The sequence below is a fragment of the Struthio camelus genome, chromosome 10 (genome assembly GCF_040807025.1).
Source record: "Struthio camelus isolate bStrCam1 chromosome 10, bStrCam1.hap1, whole genome shotgun sequence".
In the NCBI taxonomy this organism is placed as follows: domain Eukaryota; kingdom Metazoa; phylum Chordata; class Aves; order Struthioniformes; family Struthionidae; genus Struthio; species Struthio camelus.
Genome location: NC_090951.1, coordinates 16,953,846 through 16,975,272, shown reverse-complemented (window position 1 = coordinate 16,975,272; position 21,427 = coordinate 16,953,846). Strand labels below are relative to the sequence as shown.

Genomic DNA, 21,427 nt, shown 5'->3' with positions numbered 1-21,427 from the left:
TAGCAGGTGATCAGCTTTGTGAGACTTTGTTTCTCACCTAGAAGAAACATCTACATTCAATGACATCTGCTCCTAGTATCCTAAAACATAAGAGGGCAAGCTTAGAAAATGCATCGTGACAAGAAGGTGAGACTTAAACCCCTGTTTGCAGCTGGTAGGTAAAAATTCCACATTAATGTAGCAATATCAAATTGGGTTGAGACACTCACCTAGAAAACCCTTCTGATTGTTTGGAGATATTATTAAACACTGTCTGAATAATGATTTTTAGGTTTGCTTATCAGAAAGGACAGCATACTTTGAAAATGCCAATATTAACAGTCAACCCAGACAAAGTAGACTGACAGTACAGCAGTCAGACATACAGAAGAACTCAAGCAGCATTACAGTATTCCATGTGAAGCTAGAGAACTCTGCACAAGCAGGCTTTTCCCTATGCTGTAGTCAATAACTCTCTCACCAATTTAACTTTTAGCCCCATGTTCTGCTATTAATAAGACACACTGCTATATACATAGATTCTACTAGATATATGTCCTTTAAGCTACGGAGAGGTAGCTTAAAGGTAAAAAGCACAGTAGCGAGTTGCACCCTCCAGTCTTGTGGCTAACATTTTCCTTACGCTCCCCTCTCAAAAGGGCTGTGTAAAAGGGTTTGTTTTAATTCTGTTTATAAACTTTGGCAGTTCTTATCATTCGTTCTGAAAAGACTGAATTGTCAGCCTGAACTTTTCCCTAATAGTTTCCATTGTCCCAGTTTTTTTTTTTTTTTTGAATAGTCACTAGAAATTTTCCAGCAAGTCTGGCTAAGGCAGCTCATTACTTTGAAATACATCAGGGAAATAATTCTTCCATTAATATTTTAAGTCATTTTCATACTACGTGAGAAGATAAGATACCAAACAGTGCCAGCCAAATCATTACTGGCTCAGTCTATGGCACTTAATTTCCAATCACTTACCTTTGGTATAGCACAGAAGGTGGCCGAAGATGACTCAACTATATTATAGAAAACTGAGTGCTGAAACTATTTTTAGCTGTTGAACATAAGTATATCACTTTACATATTTTCCACTTAAGTGAATTCTTAAAATAATCAAGTTATAAATAATCAAGTTTACTTTGCGAGTAAAATGATCTCATTAACTCTACAGGGGCTATAAGAAATATCATCCCCCCCCCGTTCATGGGAATCTCTGAAACACTTCAAAATAATTGCAAAACAAACAAATTGCATAAAGTTGTTTATTTAATGGTAAAACAAAAGTTTGTTCTTTAAAATAGATTGATAATTCAGGATGTTTTTAGCTCTTCAAATCAGATACAGTGCTTTTTTTTTTAGTTCAGGAAAACAGGAATGCTATAAAGAGGATTTTCTAACAAGATTATTTCTTCAGTCTTAATTTTCACAGTTGTCTGGAGAAAGGACTGCTAAAAGTCATTTCAATATAGTTACCTCTTACACTGAACTTTTTCTGTGGTTGAATACAGCTCTCATATTATGCAGTTCCAGTTCTGATGGGAAATTAAAAAGTCCTCCTCAGATATAACCCCTTTTCCCTAGTCTTCCTGACTTTATAAAGATTTTCTAACTTTTCTCTGAGTAGGCCTTAGACAGTACACTAAAACTTAGTGAGCAGCGCAAGTGGATAATGTCCTTTTAAAATTGCAACAAAAAACTACGTCATCCAGTTTAAAAGCTACAGCTCTTTATACCACTTCCATAAATGAGGTTAAGTTATGCCCAAGCAAGTTACTAGCCTGACAGGCAGTAAATGTAAACAAAAGCATTTCAAAATGCTATTATGTACAGTTAATTTTCTTTCACAGATAACTTACATCTACATTCTACTAGTACTGTGAACAGAAACACTTCAGAGCCAGCTCTATCCATATGCATAATGCACTTTTCAGAACATATTAATGAGGCCAATAGTGACTTTTATCTAGCATACAGCGTCAAAGACTGCTGAAAGGAGCCTTTGACTCGTGCATGGTCCTTACAAAACAATAAATAAATATCTCAGAACAAATGCTTGATGAGCATCTGTTATTACAAATACACAATACACAAGAGTAGCAGAAGCTGTTTGAAAGTTTACTTAACTACAACACTGACCTGATACTGACAAGACATCAAGTATTGAACTTTCTTCTTCAGCAGAGTCCATGCATGAACCAGACAACCTCAAACTAAGGTTTTCTATTATGATATTTTCTGTTGGAGACTATTACAAACACAGTTTTGACCTACCAAATTGACAAAGGCTATAATCCTTTGTCACAGTTAGACAATATTTAGATTGTTCCTGTCTTGAAACATAGTCACTTCATCTTCTAAAGAAATTACACAGTAATTATGAAGCTGCAGTGATGCACACAACTGCCTGTTATACACTTTTCCAGTATGGTTTAGTACTAAACCCCAAATTTTAGTAAATGCTGCTTTGTTTGTAGGAAAGTAAGGCTTAACAAAACAGATGTTGAACTCATATTAATCACTGTGCTGTTTAATCATACTCCGTGTTGTATGTAAGGGGGAAAATCCTTCCTTAATTAGTACATATTTGGGCATAAGATGTTATCCTAACAAAATACTACTATCTCAACCACCAGAAAGTAGACTGATTGCAATAAGTAGGAAATTGCTTATTTAGAAATTAGCAAAAGCCTGTAACAAAAAAAAAAAAAAACACACTAAACTGTCTTTACAGTAAGTCAATTTGTGATCTTGCTAACGCTCTGAAGCATACTTTCAGTATTGAGGCTCTGCTGAAACATTTCCACTATGCATGTTTTTCCACACATCCTTTCATAATCTTCAAAACTAAGCTGTTTCATAAACTGTATTGCCTTTAAAAGGTATACAGCCAGTCACTAGTCAAATAGAAGAAACAGGGGAAAAAAACACCCCAAAGCCACCTCAGAAGCAGTTCTGTTTATACAGTATCTGCTACTGTTTCTGATACTATCTTATTAGATCTGTTTCTCAGTTTCAGAACAATTCAAAACAGATCTTCTTCCATAAATGCCTTCAAGAACGCAGTCAGTATGCAGAATTTCTACTGGGACGTCAGTAATACAAGCTGTTATCAGAGCCCCTCTAGGATAAACTGCAGGTGCCCAGTGCACCTCAAGATCAGGTATATTTTTTGGCAATTAAAGCCAAAACTTTAAAGACCACTTTCCTATGCAACTGTACAAAATCTGCATGTGGCTGCTGAATACAGAAGTACAAAGGAGAACACGTATTACAATGTAAATACTTTGAACTAGATGAAAGTTATTTCTTAACAACTGCTGGTCAGGAACACATTTGTGTAATACAAGGTACCGCTATGAAGGAGGCTAAACTAACAAAAAAGTGATCCAATACTGTGCGATATTTTTTTTTTTTTTCCAGAGGAGCTCCCCACAATTGTCATACAGTATATGTGAATTTACTTGCATTCCGCTTTCCATTATTGAGCGGTCTCCTGCCATGAAGTCTGTTTAGCATCCAAAATAGGATGTGCAGCGCCCAGAGTATCCTCTCTCATGTCTGCAACAAATACAATACTGCTAGCAGATGTGACAAAGAATGAAGTAGTAGAATGTTTTAATGTGGTTATTAATTCTACAGTGCATCCACATAGATTGTTACTGGAGCTGCTGGACTCCCACAGTGCAGGTAAGGAAAGGAACCTAACTGAAAATGCTTCAAGACAATTCCAGGTAAATTCTCAAATGATTTCAGGAAAAGGTAGTCCTTTTCAGAAGGTGGTTGCATGTCTTCCATGAACTTTCCAGAACTTCTCTTCTTTCAAAACAAATCATTCTCCTATTTTGAGATGTAGAAGTAGTATGAATAGCATAGATGTGTTTTTAGAATAATCTCCTTCACATAAGGAGGGAAATTCAAAGTCTTCACAGAAGGGAGGCAGTTCTAAGTCTACTTTGATTAACTTTGTCGTAGTCTCAGTTCAGTCCGATACCTTGGAATTTGGCTGTCTCGGTGCACACAAAGTAAGTCCTTAGTTCTCCTTTGCCTTTGACGTTAATGAGTCCCCTACATTCACAAGAATATCCCAATTCCTGTAGTATTTTACTTGTTTCTTCTGTGACCTTTGTGTGAAAAGAATTAGAAACTCTTGTGAAATTCTATGTCTCAAATTTTTTTAAAAATCCATAACTAATTAGAAAAAAAAAATCATAGACATTCCAAGGCTCCTACGTTTACCTGGATCTTCCCAAGCTCCCCCGTACTCTCCATTCTGCTAGCAACATTAACAGTGTTGCCCCAGATATCATACTGAGGTTTCCGGGCACCAATCACACCAGCAATCACTGGGCCATGATTTATCCCTGTATAAATAAAATTAGGTGTCATTACTAAAGTGCAAAGTTACACGTTATCTAGCTTCATTAATAGCCATAAATCATGAGCTTCAGGAAAAAAAAAAAACAGTTAACCCTGCAACACTCTCCTAGTAGTCAGTATCACGATTGTTCTATAAATGGCAGTACTGAAGCACGGGAGATGAAGCGACTCATTCATTGTAAAATAGGAAGTCCAAGAAAGAGCTAGGGCACCGTCCAGGACAGGGCAGAATTCTTCCTTTTCTATTTTTAATATATAGAAATATACATTTGTATAATTACAATACTGTCGTCAGCCAACAGCGGATAACAAGATACCTCCCTCCTCATCCATAACTGTAGTTTTCTCCAAAGTCAGCCAGCTGCAGTCTTTTCCTTTTTCTGGTGATTTCTAATCACTAATCTCTAAGCCCATTCCTGAAAAAGTTTGGCATTCTTAAAAAGCTAGATTACATAACAGTACCTTCAGCTATTCATCATCGTATAACGATCCAAATGCAGTGTTCAGTGTTATGAGGGGCTCCATAGTGTTCAGCAGTTTACCTACCTAAACCATCCAACTCTTTAATTTCTATGGAACTGAGAGTTCATGTTCTTTGCAAACTGAACTTACCAATACGTAAGCGGAAATTGTTAAAGGAATGTCGGTTGATGCCATCCAGTTTACTCATCAAGGCAATTCCATATTCCACCATAATCCCAATGTGAGCATGCTGTCTCTCCACATCCTAAGCAGATCGTAACCCATATTAACAATTGAACAACACCACAAAAGTTGCATCGGGCTACTATTGCATAGTGTTTTCCAAATGAATACTGTTACTGAATAAAGTATATATTTATAAGGATGAGGCCCACAACAGAATTGCAGTGTTCAACAGACACTACACATGGGATTTAAAAAAAAAAAAAAAAACATTAAATTCAATTGAAGTGGCTAGAAGGCAAGCGTGATACGGTTAACCTTTATAATCATGAATTTGTGCTTCTCCTTTTGGACTCATATTTGATTTATATACTTTGTATATAACACATGCACACATCCTTATGTCATACACAAGGTCCCTGCTACAATGAAAGTAAGCCTGAGCACGGAAATTGGTTTTAATTCTTCTGGGTTACAGAATGTTTCAAATTCAGATCTAATGTGTAGCACTTTAAGATTCTTTTGTGCCAGTTCTCAGGTATCACAAACAGCTTGTTGTCAAATCCTGAGATGTCCTTTTCTTTGGCAGGCATTCTTTGACTACCTTATTACTAGAGCTATTCTGTTATGCATCTAGAAATGTTGCTAATGAAACCAAAGATTAAGGTTGTAAAAAGTAGGCTGGGGTTACAGGTTTAACATCTGCTGAGAAAAATTGAACTAGAAGATAATAATGAATTCGTTATTGAGACAATACTCTCTTAAAATCTTATTCCATGTTTCAGAAAGTCGCTTTTGGTAACTTGCTGTCTTTTCTCTATCACCTTACATTCTGTTACTGTGAAATGCACACAGGTAGAATACTGACAAGTAGACTTCAGAGAAAACATACCTGGTTACTCTCTTGGCCTGGTGTAACACTGAGACCAGCTGCTGCCATATAAGTGCTTCCAATGGTTTTGATTTTTTCAACACCACTGAATTTAGGTTTTAACAACAGCTGTTTAAAGGGAAGAAAAGTCGAAGTGGACACTTCAGCACCACATTTCAGTGTGTGTTTTAACCAGAAATCTTGTACTCTCTACACTGAACATTGATAGTATTCCTAGAGATGCTTAATCACATCAAGGTTAGATAAGAAAGTACTGAGTATCTGCTCTACTAGTTCCCAGGAGAAATAAAACAAGTTCTGGAATTCAAAACTTTTTCAAACCATACTACTAATGCACTAGATGATGTAACTGAAAAACCCCACTGGTTGGGAATATGTTTTACTTCCAAGATTGCAGGGCTGAGCTCAGAATATTAGTTCAGCCTAACAGCTTTTTTCCCCCCCTCAGTGCTCACAGATCTAGCAAAACATTTTATTTTGCAGTAAATACATAATCCAGTCCATTTTTGCCAGAAACTTAATTACCTCATCAAAATCAGCAATGATTTCATTTAACAGCCGCAAGCATTCCAGGCCTTCTTTATTGACATCACATTCAGTATAAAACACCTTAAAATCTGGTACTGATGCAAACATGACACAGACACAGTCGTAAGACTGATGATACCAGTCCTACAGGAAAATAATATATTGACACATTGTCAGCAGTTACCCTCCACCATAGCTATTGAAAACTATCATTCTTTGCTACTACCACTAATCAAGTTACAGTTTTTCCATGAAGTTATCCTATAGACCACTGTAAAATAGTGAAGTTAACTTAAGTAATACATGTGCTTTTTATCAGAAGCGTTAACAAAGGTGATTTGCCTAAAGAAAGGCCAAGTTATCTATGTATCTCAAAATTCTCATCTATTCTGGACAGAAATTAGCAGTGTTTATTCTACTGTAGCCCTGGCAGAATAAGATGGATGGCGTGTGGGTACCAGATTCTTGGGTTTACAAAAGTCTTGGTATACAAACAAGATACAACATCTGTGCAGAATCTTACAATCGTCTCTGTGCCTGGTAGCATGACGTCCTGCATTAGAGAAGTCCAATTCACTGTCCTTCATATAGTAGAGATTAAACCCACCTCATTTCGTTTTTCACCAATGAAATAGGCAGCAACGTGTGCTGGAAGTACGTTTTCCAGCAAAAGCCTGTTAACATTCTCCATCGTTTCAAACTGTTCGTGTTCTTTTTTAAACTTATTTTTCCACAGACAATCTAGTCGGCAGTAATAGTCAATCTGCAAAAAATCCAAGTAAGATAAAATTAAATCCATACATCATCTTACTGAAAAATGTATTAGTCCTAAATTATTCAAAAGAGGAATAGTAACAATAAAGTTTCTTCAAGACATTTTGAACCTGAATAGTTATGTGAAGAGCGTTTCAAGAATTAAGGTCAGAAAAATGCAAAGCAGTCAGCATGAATGAATGCTGTTCATGTCATTTCAGATGCGTTTACAACTCTAACATATTTTAATAGTATGGTGATTATTTTTATCTTGAGTTATTGCCTGGATAGAGGATGAAAAACGGCTTATAAATACAGGTAGATCCTACATATACATTCTGCTTTCCAATTTCTGGAGTTCTATTAAGAGCAGAAAATTGGAAAGTCACGATATTCTGACTTTTAGAACGCAAACGCTACTGAAAAATACAAAGAAGTTCCTGCCCTTTCACAGTAAACATTTCTGCATTGTCTACAACTAAGCACAAGAACAAAGAAGATAAAAATACATATCAATTTAGTGCACAATTTAAATGAACGATACTTTTTCATTTTGTTTCAATCTACTTGCAGCAAGTAAAAATGAACTAACCTACTGCTTTTTAAATACATACCTGTTTCGCAAGTAGAATCAGGGTTATGTAAAACAGAGCCAGATATAAATTAGTCATGATTCTCGGCTCTTTCATGAAAAACCTGAAAACAAGAAAGCAATACCAAGTCATTTGGATCCTTAAAAAAAATCCACGTCATTAAGGGATTGGGGGGGAGGGGGAGGGTGCCTTTGTTCAGAAATATCACCACTGGCACTATTTGTGCCAGCGGCTGTCTGGTGAAGGGTCCTATCCTGATAATGAGAAAGGATTATTATTCAGTTCAGGATATGAACTGCGTTTAACATATGGACAAAATGCATTCTGCAACCTTGTTAAGTAGCTATTATAGCGAGGTATTCAAGTAAATACGGAGCCATCTTAATTTCCATTGCATTAAGGTGCAACTTTCCTCCCCACACTCCCTCCACAGAAACACAGTCAACAAAACCTTTTAGTAGAAAAAAAACTTTATTTGTGAAAGAGAAGATTAAAAAAACCTTAATTGATAAAACAAAGCCAGTCATTAAATCACACCTGCATATAAAATGATACCCCTCCATATAAAAAAATTTATACAAACCTGAGAGGCCATTCACGTTTCCTAAGACCAGACTCTCTTACTACATCTATTCATCTTCACTAAGTCAACATAGTGAACTGCTCTAAACTGCTCTTGTGACATTAATAGCTTAGGTTAAAGGGCCAAATTAAGAGCTAATTTGCATTTTTTGATTTATACTTAGGGTGTGCTGAGAGCTGACAGTTAGCCTCTGCAAAATAAATTTATCCCAGTCTTCATCTATGAGAATATACTGAAAACTTGAGAAAGACTTGCAAGTGAACAGTGTAATTCTTCCACACAGGATTCATAAAAGAATTTTTACAGTTATTGGACTTCAACTAGATAGAGAAATTACTGTTACTTTTCAAAGTACGTGTAGTTAATGAAGTAAGTAAATGAAGAGTTAACTATCATACTGACTAGCAACGCATGGCAAGCACAGCAGCTTCAGCATCAGACCTTTAGCAAGGCTTTATTCCGCAGTTTAAGAGAAGATCAACGCTATTAAAAGACTGAGATTCTTTCCCTTCCTTCTTACTGTCTTCAATGTAAGCTAAGCTTCCAGACATCTCTGAAGCCACTGTCTCATTTCATGGCAGATTTTTTTTTTTATTTTTATTTATTTATTTATTTTTAGAAAAATACACCCTGGTTTCCCCCCCCCCCCCCCCCCCCCCCAAAAAAATATCTTAAGGGGATATGTTCTGGATATGTTCTAATAAGGTTTCTGTATCATTAACTGTATAAAAAGATTTGTAATGTCCTCTGAGTTCTGTGATTTTGCTATTTCAAAATCCAAAATCATACAAAAATCCTACACCTCCTTTAGTGGAACACTATTGCCTATTATAAGAAACTTTGCACTGTACCTGGTATCATTCACAGAGACGCTCATGTGTCTATGCTGAAGGGTATTAAAAATGATGAGGTAAACAGTCACAGCAATGGACAGGAGAAGAACTTTGAGTTCGAAGCTCATTTGGAGGAACACTGAGCAAGCAATGAATGCTAATATGCAGCAGTATGTATAATACTGTAGAAGAAGAATTTGAAGAGCAGTTGCATAATTCAGGCTTTACACATAACAGATTCTCAAACAGTAGCAAGTGCTCTAAGTTCATGACCATCATCACTTAAATACAAGAAATTAAAATCAGTTGATAAATACAATTAAACCTTTATTTTTTAATTGCACTAAAAGGGATTTAATGACTTCTTTTAGTTTACTGGGGGTGTTTTTCGATTGTTAAATCCTATCTTTTCCCTCTTTAAGCAAAAAAGATCAGGTGCATACACAAACAATACCAGTTAAAAATTAAAGAATGCTGAGAAGAGGACTTATCTTCTGAAGACTTAATTAAACAGCTATTTATTTAAAGACCATGTTAAAGCAGCTTCATAGTCCATTGGCTAGGCTGTGAACCAGGAGCTCCAGAATTCTGCTCCTATATTTCACGGTGCTCCCTTCGTAACCTCACGCAGATACAACGTTCCCATCTGCCCCACCGATACCATGGAAAGGGCATGACTTGCTCTCCAACCTGAGGCACACCTTCCTTAGAGTGTTAAGGACTTTGATGCTATTAAGCATTATCAAGCAGGGTCATTATCTAATGAAGTTAATGAAAAGTTTCCTAGATAAATCATATTTCAGGCCAGGTGCCGCTGACCGCACTAAAACACAGATTCTACAGAGCACATTGTGCAGATAGGATTGCTCTGCTCTCTACAGCCAGTGACATGGATAAGAGACAAAGCTAGCGTATTGGAGTCCACAGTCAGCTCCACAATTTCCTCGGCTTCTGCTCCTCAAGCATATAGGTCCTCTTGATGCACAAAGCATCAAATTATCTTTTTTTTTTTTTTTTTTAACCCATAACAGTACAGATAGACATACTACAGAGATCTGGGAGATTCTCAGATAAACTATTAAAATTTCTACTGAAAAAAAATCAATGAAACCAGAGCAATTTATAGGGCAACTGGGAATAATAGCACATAATATAATGCATTGTACCAACTCTGTCACCCTAAGGGCTGAAAGTCTAATTTTCAAAGGGTAGCAAACGCTCCCATTTTCAGTTAAACCCCTGAGACAAAAGGCTACATAGAGAACACTGGAACAGGTCTGTGTGCCATTTACACCCCTTTCACTCTGTTGGGATACTTTACCAGGACACCGAAAAGTTATCAACAAAACAGCTCTCGCTTCTCAAATGTGACCATAAACATCATCCTCTTCTACCACTTTTTCCTCAAAATTCTAGATCAGCTTTATGTCTGAAATTTCCAAAAAGGTGAGGTGCAAAGCCATGCTTTATTGATCACAGCAATTGCAATTGGAACATTTTGATATTATGAAGAAATTCCATGCTCTCAGATACTTGAAAGCAGCAAAAGAACCTGCCAGGTATCAATACAGTATTCAAAGACCTGGGTTTTAATTTGGGAAGTTTATTTATTTACTACTTACAGTTTCCTCGATGCAGTATTCAGCTATATTTCCAAAAGGCTGATTTACAGACATGCAAGAATAGAAAATTACCAGGTGAGTAAAATATACATTAAGTATGTGCAACTTATCTGTTGTCATATGGACTCGAATGACAAGGTCCCCACACAACCTACTGTACATTGTTCAAAAAAACATCTATCACTGACAGCTGGGGGCTAGGTGACACAGGAGCATCCCAAACACTGGATGGTCTCAAAACAGAATGCCACTTTGAAATTAAAGAGCTAAAAACTGAAATCCTCAGAAATAATCCTTTTGTATAGTATAGTGAGTGCTAGACCTATGCTTATATAGAGGCTAAACATTATCTAGTTTTTGTTTTTGTTTTTCAAATATATAGCCCTGTTTTCTGTTTTTTTCCTTGTGATACCCAGGGAAAAAAATACAGGGGTCTGAACAAGAATTAAGCTCTTATGTACTAACATACAAAGATCAGTATTAAGACTACAGCATAAACCGAATTGTTTCATACTGAAGTAATCTCAGAAAACTGGATTTTCAAAGGTGCTGAGTAACCAAATCAAGTCAAGAGTTCAGCTGCATCCACAAGTAGTCCAGATTTTTTTGAAAATCCCTCAAAGAGACACAGTAAAACCACGGCTAACGATAGCAACTATTACCAGAAGTGCCAAAAGTGCCTTATGGCAGGAGTATATCTTTGTGTGTTCAATGATTTAAAAATCTATCTTTATTAAAAGATATATATATATAAAAGATGGAAAGGTAGCAAAATGTTGCTATCGCTCATTATTAGACACCCCATCCGAGATTCATTTCACCTTGAAAACGAAGACAGTACTCTACTCACAGAGGTGGTGGCATACAGGTCATTTGATCCAGTAGAGTTTGCAGGCTTGTTTCCTTCAGTAGCCTGTTTTGTTAGCAAGAAAAAAACATAAAAGCTGGTTAGCAGGTAGTCATTTATTTTAAGTTTGTTCTTCATATATTGTTCAACAAGTCCCGATCTGGTTGCCCTTTTAGTGCTACTGCAATGCCAATGTTAAAACATAATGAAGTCCCATATAGCTTTGTGATACATAAATGCATGTGCCAGGTACAAAAAAAAAAGTGAAAATTGCCATGTGTTTTCTTACTCATTTTTTAATTCAGGGGTGAAGCTAACATTACGGCCAAGCTAATCTAACAGCTATTTGGCACAGCCATGTGGTTCTACTGTCTCTCGGCAGCCCACAGCTGCTGCTCCTGTTCTTCCTTTCGGGCCGGCTCTGGTAGCGTTCACATGACGCCACTGTGAGTCAGTTCAAAGAGCCAAGCCAGCAGAAAAACAACCCCACAAAAGAAAATGAATAGTTTTCTGCAGCTTAGCTTTCAGAATAAACTTGCCTTGGGATCAGTAGGCCCAGCACATGGGACAGGAAGGACATCCCTTTTAGCAGCAGGTAGCTATCAGATAGGTTTAGCTGGCAACATATCTCACATAAAGCTTATTTTAAAAAATTAAAAAGAGTTGTCTTGAGCAAGGGGCTACTCCAATGAGTTCTGGTTTTCAAGTGTAGCAACTCTACATGCAACACAACACTCGGACTAAAGTTAAAGGACAGACTCAGTTTGTATCTTACTGAAAACTGGTTTACAATGCCAAACCTGCAGGATCAAGAGTTGAATTAACCCTATGCAGTCTAGCAATAACTATAGCTTCATTTTTAAATAGGGATCCAAGCTATACTCCTCCCTCCCCCCATCTGTATTATTATTAGCTAGTGCAGCAAGTAGTGCAGTATACTTGATAAAAACTTATATCCACTGGACCCAAACATTCAATCCTAAGTAAAAAAAAACTGGAAGACCACCTCAGTGCTAATAGCTATAATCAACAGTAATGAGAAATGCCATCTTGGAAGTAAACAGTAGGTGATGTAAAATAGAACTGAAACTTATCATATGCATTTTTATTTTATAAACTGAGAATTTTTCCTTTGAATTCTATGCTGCTTGGCAGGTGCATTATGCTTGTGTAAATCAGCTCAGGTGGGAATCGAAGATTAGCAAAAGCAGCAAAAAAGCAGAGTAGTTGATAAAAAGAACACTGTGAGTTGCTCAAACTATGGATGTTACAGTAAGTTCACAGAACGAAGGTAATACAATTACTTACCAAATTAAAAATAGCTATAATCAGCAAGGCACCTATGGTGATGACTGCTAAAGGAAGCCTAAGCAAAGGCATCGTTTCCACCTTTTCTGAGATAGCACAAAGATGGTGCAAGAAAGGCCACTGTTCTGAGCAGCACTTCTGTGAACAAAATAAATTTATTTCAATAACACAGGATAACACAGACTTTGATAGGTGAGAAGGTGATAGGTGAGAAGAAATACTCGTACATATAAAAATATTTTGTCCATTTTACAAGAGAGAGTCAAGGCTCTTTGCTTCTTTGAGTGAAGACTCAGAGTGCAATGAATAAACTCGTAACGGGCATAAACCGAAACCCAGGAAGTTCCATCTGAACATGAGGAAAAACTTCTTTCCTGGGAGGGTGACAGAGCCCTGGAACAGGTTGCCCAGAGAGGCTGTGGAGTCTCCTTCCCTAGAGGTATTCAAAACCCGCCTGGACGCGATCCTGGGAAACGTGCTCCAGACGACCCTGCTTGAGCAGGGGGGTTGGACTAGATGATCTCCAGAGGTCCCTTCCAACCTCAACCGTTCTGTGAATACAAGTGGGATTGTTTGTCTTTATATGGCTTGAACCTGGCTCTGTAAGAGGACAGACCTTTCAGCAGCAGTAGCAATTTCCCTGGGAGCCCACCATCACTGCTCTGCAAGAAGGTGATGGTAGAACGTTCTCAACAGAATTTCAGAGTTCACTCTCACCCTTGGTCTATCGCAAGAGAGATCTGATGAGCCTAAGGACATCTCTAAAATCCCTTCCCTCTTCCCGCCCCCGCCCCCCAGCCTTCAGCTGTTGCTAGGACTGAGGAGGACTTTTTTATTTTACATAGTTAAACTCTACATCACTGTAGACTCTTTTATTTATTTATATTTAAGCAGTAATTGCATACACTTATTAATGCAAAGGAAAGGAAATCCAAATGCAAAGTGTCCTAATTGATGTAATGGTGAATTTGGAATTCTAATTCCAATTGGCAGCTCTGGAACTGCTGCCAATACATTATTCATATGTTTGTAATTTCCAGGGGGCTTTATGAATGATTATAAAAACTAATCTTGCATTCATACTTCTTTTGATTCTAATATTGGTCCTAGTATAGAAAATCGCAGGATTTACAACCAAAATTGTTATTAAGGACAAACATTTAAAAACTCTGGGAAATTTGGCTTAAAAACAAAACAAAGAAACATCCTCACAAGCACGTGTTAATACCTTCCTCCTCTCTCCTACCCCCTATTCTGGAACCCAAACAATACTGAAGTAACGCACAGGAATTAAACTAAGAATTTTCAAACGTGAGTATCTGAAGTTCAGCATCTATATCTGCATTTTGGGCAATGAAACGTTTGGGTAACCTGAGGCTCTAGGTTCCTCTAACTCCCCTTGATATTAACAGCTTAACTTATCACTCTAAAATATATACTTAGTTGCCAAATTGCATCCATTCACTTTTGAGAATAAGAAACTATGGTTTCTTTTACTTACCATCCATTTCTCAGCAAAACACACAGACAAAATAAGTGTAATTATGACGGCGACAACACCAAAGGATATTCCTAGTTTTGCAGTTCTAAACAGAAGAGAGCAGCATTAAACAAAACGGTGTTAAATGAAAACGTATATAAAACTGCACTTCAAACTAATGCTTGCTAACAGTGTTTCTCGAGAATTAAACAGAATTGCTCTTACAGCATTGCACATCCACAACATTGCACAGGTTACTTTGGTTCTGTTGCACAATACAGTTTCAAGATACTCCGTCCCCTTGCTGACCGCCTGCACTACTACCCTGTGTGTAAACCATGTGGAAATTGCCCTGTAGCAGCCATGAAATGCAAATATGCTCCAAGCTTCAAAAACATCAAACAGCTGCTTTCTCAGAGGTAGGAGAAGAAGGTGCAAGTTGTTCCCTCAGTGTCCCTCTACAGGAAAAAGGATCACTGAGCACATTTTAACTACTTAATCCCATTTTCCTGTTCCTCGTTCTCATTCAATGTGCTCACAGCCAATTCTTCTCATAAAACAGCATTCCTCACTTAACTGATCATCCCTCTGTGGGTACCAAGCAGTCAAACATGATATTAAGAAAATGCTTCTATTTTATTTTCATACTGGTATCTGGGCTCTTAGGCCAACAACATGAACGCACTCTTTCATTAAAGGGTAGATTATAATCAAGAAACAGATACTACTTATGCCTAAACTCCAAAAGACATAAGAAGTTTCATGCATGTGAGAATTTCACTTTATCCACAGGTTAATTTAACTTAAAAATATTACAATACCGACACTTACTTTGGCATTATAAACATCTGTATCAGAAATATACAGAGGAAGACAAAACTGGCACACGCAAAGTAACTCTTCAGTTTTAGAATAGGAATGGTGCGATACTGAAACACAGATTAAAATAATCTTAGGATAATTCTAGGGATTTTTTCCCTTCTATTGCATTTTTTGTGATTACATATACATGCACATTTACACTGTACTATTAGACCCAAATACACTGTACTATTAGACCCAAATACATAAACTAAGAGAACAAAAGAAAACAACCAAAGTTCACGTGAACATTGGCTGCCAACGAGAGCAGCCCAGGCCAAAGGATCTGTTCCAAACCCGGAGGGAAACCCACCACAGAGTAATCAGCACTTCACAGCTACGCTTAATCAAAAATCCTTATGAACAGTACATACACACAAGTAAATTTGAAATATATAAACCAGTAATTAATTTACTGTGCTGTGATGTACTGGACATAAAGAACAGCGTTATTCAAACAGGAAACGTCCTCTGCCTGACAAATTACGGTATTACACTTACAACGAAACAGCCACAGAAAGCAGAGGTGTTTCATTATGGATGTAGAGATACATTATTTTAAAAGTCTCATTTCTTCTGAAGTAGTTCATATTAAAGCCAGCCAAACTCCTACCAACCCCGCTAGAGCGGGCGTTTAACCACAGACTGGAGGCAATCTCCTCCAATCTGCAGAATTGGCATGGTCGAGGGGGAGCTACCGGAGACCTCCTGGGCTCTGCGGTCGTCTCAGGAATCCAGGGCAAGAATGCAGAGAGCTAGTTTCTAGGGTATTCCTATGTTGCCCTGAAGTGCCAATCAAAGACTACCAAAAAGGATTATTTTGCTCTTACCAACCTCTTTTTCAAGCCCGGGTTCTGCAAAAATCAGGGAGAATCCACAGAAGTCATCAGATTTGCCGCACCAAGGGCTGTGGGCAAAGAGACAGGCAGTTCACAACATGCCCGCAACGCACCCGCGGAGGACGGCAAGAGCGCAGCTTCAGGGTGGCTGCCCGCCGCGGCTGCGGCTCCACGCGGCCCGCCGCTCCAGAAGGTCTTCGCACCTCACCGCCTAGCGCCTCCTAGCACGTCCCCGGGACGTCTTTACAGGGGCTGACAGGCAGATCCACAGCTTCCAGAGATGGCAGCATTTGCCAGTCACATGCAAAACGTAACCCAAAGCCACCTTAGTTTAGTGAATTTTACAAACGGGAAAGCATGCAAACAGACGTCAGAGACGGCTTACAGCCTCCAAGCGATCCCCCCAGGTAACACCGGGCACCTGCCAGGAATAGCTGCAGGACGGGGTTACCAGCCTCGCCGTACTTTACGGAAAGAAAGGTTTTATTCTCAAATTCAGTGTTTTACACCTGAAGAGAATTTAAACACTGTATTTTAAATTGATAAAAAGGAAGGAGAAGACAACACTGCCGATGTTAAGCTTTCAAACACATAGTGCCAGGCGCGCTGCCTGCGCCTGACAGGCCGCTCACCCTCGGCGAAGCGGACGTGAAAGCAACTTCGCTATCACCCTCAAAACGGCCTAGCGCCTCGTGCCGCCCCCGTTTCCTGACGCTTCGGCTATTAACGAAGGGGGTGCCGGCGTCGCCTTCCCACCCCAGCCTGCGCTGCAGGGTGCCTCGCTCCTTTGAGCGGTCCCAAGGAAGTTACACCAATAACTTTGCTATTTCATACTAACCCGCCACCCTGAACAGCTCGTTGGAACAACGCAGCAATAATCTCATTATAGTCAAATAAAACAAAGAAGGAACTGCAGTCAGTAAAAACAAGAAAAAAGGACAAGACTAAATCCTGGTTATCTTTTATTTTTAAGAAGTAAATTTTGTATCTAGACTTAACATTGAGAATGCAGATTATTCTTGAAGAAAAGCAAAATTAAGAAAGAATAAAATAGTGCATACTTAGTTGAACTGAGGCCCTCAATGGTTGACATCATTTCATCATAAATATCTTCCTCTATCCTTCCCTTCTGAGACGAATTTCTAAGAACGATACAAAGTCCATGTCATAAATGCTATTCAGAAACAAGGAAGGGCTCATAGATAGAGTTCCTGTTTACCCAGATCTCTTATATACGCAGCAAAATTTAAGTACAGTGAAATTATGAAACATAATGTTTATCTCATTTAAACAAAGCTTTTTGATCAAATGCAGGTATCCTAAAATACATTCAAATCACAACACGCTATTTCCAAAATCAGAAAAAACATTTTAAAATAAATAACCTCTTACAAACTGAAGTCAAACGCACGCCAAGTACAAACAGTGCAAACACACAGCAACTACAGCCAAACCCGGACAGAGAACTTTCACAAAAACCCAACAGGCTAGTGCTCATTAGCTAAGGAATCACTTCCAAAAACAAAACAAAAACTAGGCTGGGATGACAGAATGACAGAAAGACTTTTTGCTGCAAGAAGCCTGAGAAAGCCTTATAGAGCTAAATATTTATGAGTCCCATATTTTTTAAGAATCAGGGCTGTTTCCCAAATCAAAGCAGCTGTCAAGCTCCATCAGAGCTGATCTAGAGGAGGATTAGCAAGTCCTTCGGCTTTACCGGCTGAACTGCTTCAGCTGGGGAGCAGAGAGAGCAGAAGTTTCAGCAGGGTGGAAGGGCCTTGGCCACCCAAACTACCAGGAGGCTCCGGCTCTTACCCCGGCGCGCTGCAGAGGGCTGGGTATTACCGTCCAGGAGGCCCCTTTCGTTTTACGTTGCTTGCTTAAGGAATTACAGGTGAGGAGGGACATAAGCTGCTCCTGTAAATCCATCTTTACTAAAAAGAGGCAGACACATTTCGTGCAATACTTCTGTGGCAGATTAGCAGCAGAGAGGTTAACCATTCAGGACAAAAATCATTTTGAAGAAAGCCTTTCTTTATGCTGCGTTATCTTTGGTATTTATTTTATTTACCAGAGGAATCGAAAAGACTAACCTCTACTACGCCAGAATTTATTATGCCATGGCAAACTTTATGCTACAGTTGGAGGCAGGAAGCTTATTAGGAGGAAGAATACAGGACTGGTGTTTCTGTAAAACATTTCCTGCTACATCCAGCATTAAAAGATAATATTTTCTAAATAATAGAGGTTTTAAGCATGACTAAGCGTCCTTTTAAGATTAAATATAACTTTAAAATGCAGGATTTTGCAATTTGTTCTGTTTGAACTGAATTGGAAGCCTGTATAATAGACACTGAAAACGTGTTGTGATTTCCAACCGCCGGCTAACCTCGCAATTCTGTCGCAAGCCAGACAGCTGTACCTCATCTTCAGTAAAACTGTCAGAACATAAGAGCTCACTATGATAATAGCGATTAAAGCGCATAGAAAACAAACGTCAGTAATAAACAGTTTTACAATTACACTGTTAGAATTACTAGAGATGACCGTACTTTTTCAGTATGTAGGTAGGCTAACCTAACCTACAGGGAAAAATGAAACAAGGGAGCTCCAAAGTGGCAGATAAACAGGTACTTCCACAAGCACTTTACTAAGCATTTCTCTGGTCGTTCAAACCAAGCATTTTTCAAGGCACTATTTCTTTTGATAGACATAAGTGAACGTTTCATAACTGAGAATCATCTACCTAGTTAACTCCATGGTGCAGGTACCATTTTTAACTATTTGTACGTACAGCATTGGCCAGTTCTTGATTATACTACCATAACACATGTCAATAACACTAACCAAGGATATATTATATCTTGTAAGATACAAGTAATATATAATTAATTATAGTATTTATTATATTGCAGCATATTTATTTTACACTTTAACACTGCAAATAAAAAAAAGGCATCTTATCAAAAAGAGAACTAAAAGCTGAGGCAGCACACACGGTTGCAATATGTACACATAAACAGCCCAGGAGGTGTTGTGATTTGTTTTTTTCCCACTTCTCCTAAGAGCTCATACTTCCCTACTCCCCTCCATCCTGCTAGCGACCATAAAGCAAAAAGCAATGAGAATGAGTGAGGGGCTGGGAAGATGACGGGGGCAGGGGAAGCTCCTTTCAGAAACTGCTAACCATAACAAACATGAGCTGAGAAGCCTTTTAAAAGCTCAAAGATTTAGCTTAGCTTAACTCTTCCAGTGTAAGAGTACCAGAGTCATTAATCAACCAAAAGGTCACACGCTAACAGTACATTAAACTGCAGAAGGAGCACAAAGATCATATGTTAAAAAAAATGAAAGCTCTGGACAAACCTATCTGAAGTCCTCTGGCGCCCAGTGGAACACAAAGGAATTTCCTAAACCAAACGAGGAATTAAGAATAAGTTAGACTCACCCAACTGAAAATTACAATTGAAAATAAAGTACAAGAAGTCAAAAATATTTTTATACACAAAAGTCAAGAACCACTCTCGAATACAAAACGGTTACCAGAATCAACTCCCCCCAGCAACCAGTTCTGCTTTGACAAGTCGACATTTTCTGACAAAAAATTGTTAGTAAATAATTGAATAGATTTGACATCTCTCACTTTCCTCCATACAGGGAAATAACTAAGATCAGCTGAGACAAGTAAACTGGAAATCACTTGTACAAACCTCAACAGAGGAATACTTCATTTTAAAATTTACTACTGTTGTCTGGTCCCAGAGATAAGCACAGCCTTGCTGGGCCTCAGGAGCACACCTGAAAGGAATCATACCTCCTCCTGGCTTTCAGATAAGGCAGACCGAGGAAGAAGTTAGTTTAACTGTTTACTGACAAAATCCTGATGCAGATGGAGCATCTGGAGGGACTGTTTATTTTCTAAACATTTTAAGTAAGTGTTGAACGCATCTAGAGGCTGGGATTTTTTTTTTTTTTTTTTTTGGGGGGCCAAAAACCCATATGGCAGGCAGAACCTCAGGATGGAAAAATGTCAGAAAAAGGATAGTTTCAGAAGTCTGATTTGATGATTTACTACCAACACAGCATGCTGGATATTAGCAGAGTTTAAATGTTGTTGTTGAAGTTCTGACAGAACTAACTACTGCACCAATGCCCTCTTAGTTTTCTACACTTAATAACAACAATAATAGCAGAAATTGAGCCACAAAAACCATCTCAGGTATTGAGCTTCAAACCACAGACACAAGGAACAGCTTGCAACTGTAAGATGACAATCATTACTTCAAACCTCACCTTTCTTCGCCTTCCTTGTGAAGTCGAAGAGTCACTGCTCACACTCTCTCTGTGGTTCAGGTGGGCAAAGGGCCTGGCTGCTCCCCAGGACTCTAAATACCGTGTCATCCGGACAGACGCTCGCATCTTCAGCCCATCGTTAACTCTTGTTTTAGGGAGATGATTATTTGACACACACTGTTTGGACTAGCAGAAAAAGACACTCATTTAGAAATCAGAAAAGGACGCAAACTACATATAAATGAAGCTCTATTAACTGTGTACAGAAGTAGTTTTAGGGCCAAACTATCTGTTTAGCAGGACTCTAAACATGCATCAGCAATGCATCAGCCACCCTTGCTTCCTTTATCTCATTTAATTAATTTGAGCGAAAGCAAATCATGACATAATGAATTTGCTTGAACTGCCTTTACAAGTCTTTGCTTCTAAAAGCTGTGCAACTTTCAAGCTTCCTGGTTGATTTACGATGATGCAAGAGAGCCCAGGATCTTCTAAACAGTTCCCTTGCAGTCAGCACAACAGCAAGGGCACACAACTCCCAATTCCTGAGCTTGGGGGTATCAAAACAGTGATTGGGAGAAGATCCTGCAAATGACAGACTCAACCTTTCCTGCAAATGACAGACTCAACCTTAGTCAGGAGATGCTTATGCAGCAATACCATTGTGGGTCTAAAGCAAGCTAAAACTACAGAAATAAACTGATACTTCAATGAGAAGTTATTTTCCAGGTATCTTCAGGTGAGCAAGGTCCATTGTAACAGAGGTAGCTCATCATTCTGAGAATATATGCAATTTATATGTAGGGGGTTTTGCAGTGTTGAGTACCTTAAACATGAAAAAAAGATAAGATTTTGAGGCCTTGCTAATTAAAACTACATTGTTCCTTCCTGTAAAGATCCTGAAAATAAAAGCGTTTGCCGTTTTTATTCTTTTCTCTTCTAAAATATCTTACTTGTCAACCAGAAGCCAATTCAAAATAGCAATGCTCCA

At 38.4% G+C, this 21,427-nt stretch overlaps 1 protein-coding gene across 10 annotated transcripts in view; it reads right to left on the bottom strand.

The window, feature by feature from the left end:
- Nucleotides 1–1,226: 1,226 nt before the first annotated feature.
- ADCY7 (adenylate cyclase 7) overlaps nucleotides 1,227–21,427 on the bottom strand; it is a 70,931-nt gene continuing 50,730 nt past the window's right edge. For all 10 annotated transcript variants that reach the window (XM_068956030.1, XM_068956036.1, XM_068956038.1 and 7 more), the window contains 17 exons: nucleotides 20,437–20,622; nucleotides 19,510–19,553; nucleotides 17,205–17,285; nucleotides 16,139–16,211; nucleotides 15,275–15,372; nucleotides 14,465–14,549; nucleotides 12,964–13,101; nucleotides 11,659–11,721; nucleotides 10,809–10,847; nucleotides 9,205–9,368; nucleotides 7,792–7,873; nucleotides 7,032–7,187; nucleotides 6,422–6,568; nucleotides 5,897–6,004; nucleotides 4,972–5,086; nucleotides 4,219–4,343; nucleotides 1,227–4,103 (listed from right to left, as the gene is read on the bottom strand). In XM_068956030.1, the coding sequence (XP_068812131.1) occupies nucleotides 3,957–4,103; nucleotides 4,219–4,343; nucleotides 4,972–5,086; nucleotides 5,897–6,004; nucleotides 6,422–6,568; nucleotides 7,032–7,187; nucleotides 7,792–7,873; nucleotides 9,205–9,368; nucleotides 10,809–10,847; nucleotides 11,659–11,721; nucleotides 12,964–13,101; nucleotides 14,465–14,549; nucleotides 15,275–15,372; nucleotides 16,139–16,211; nucleotides 17,205–17,285; nucleotides 19,510–19,553; nucleotides 20,437–20,622 (1,851 nt within the window). In that variant the 3' untranslated portion in view covers nucleotides 1,227–3,956. The remainder of the gene's footprint in view (nucleotides 4,104–4,218; nucleotides 4,344–4,971; nucleotides 5,087–5,896; nucleotides 6,005–6,421; nucleotides 6,569–7,031; nucleotides 7,188–7,791; nucleotides 7,874–9,204; nucleotides 9,369–10,808; nucleotides 10,848–11,658; nucleotides 11,722–12,963; nucleotides 13,102–14,464; nucleotides 14,550–15,274; nucleotides 15,373–16,138; nucleotides 16,212–17,204; nucleotides 17,286–19,509; nucleotides 19,554–20,436; nucleotides 20,623–21,427) is intronic.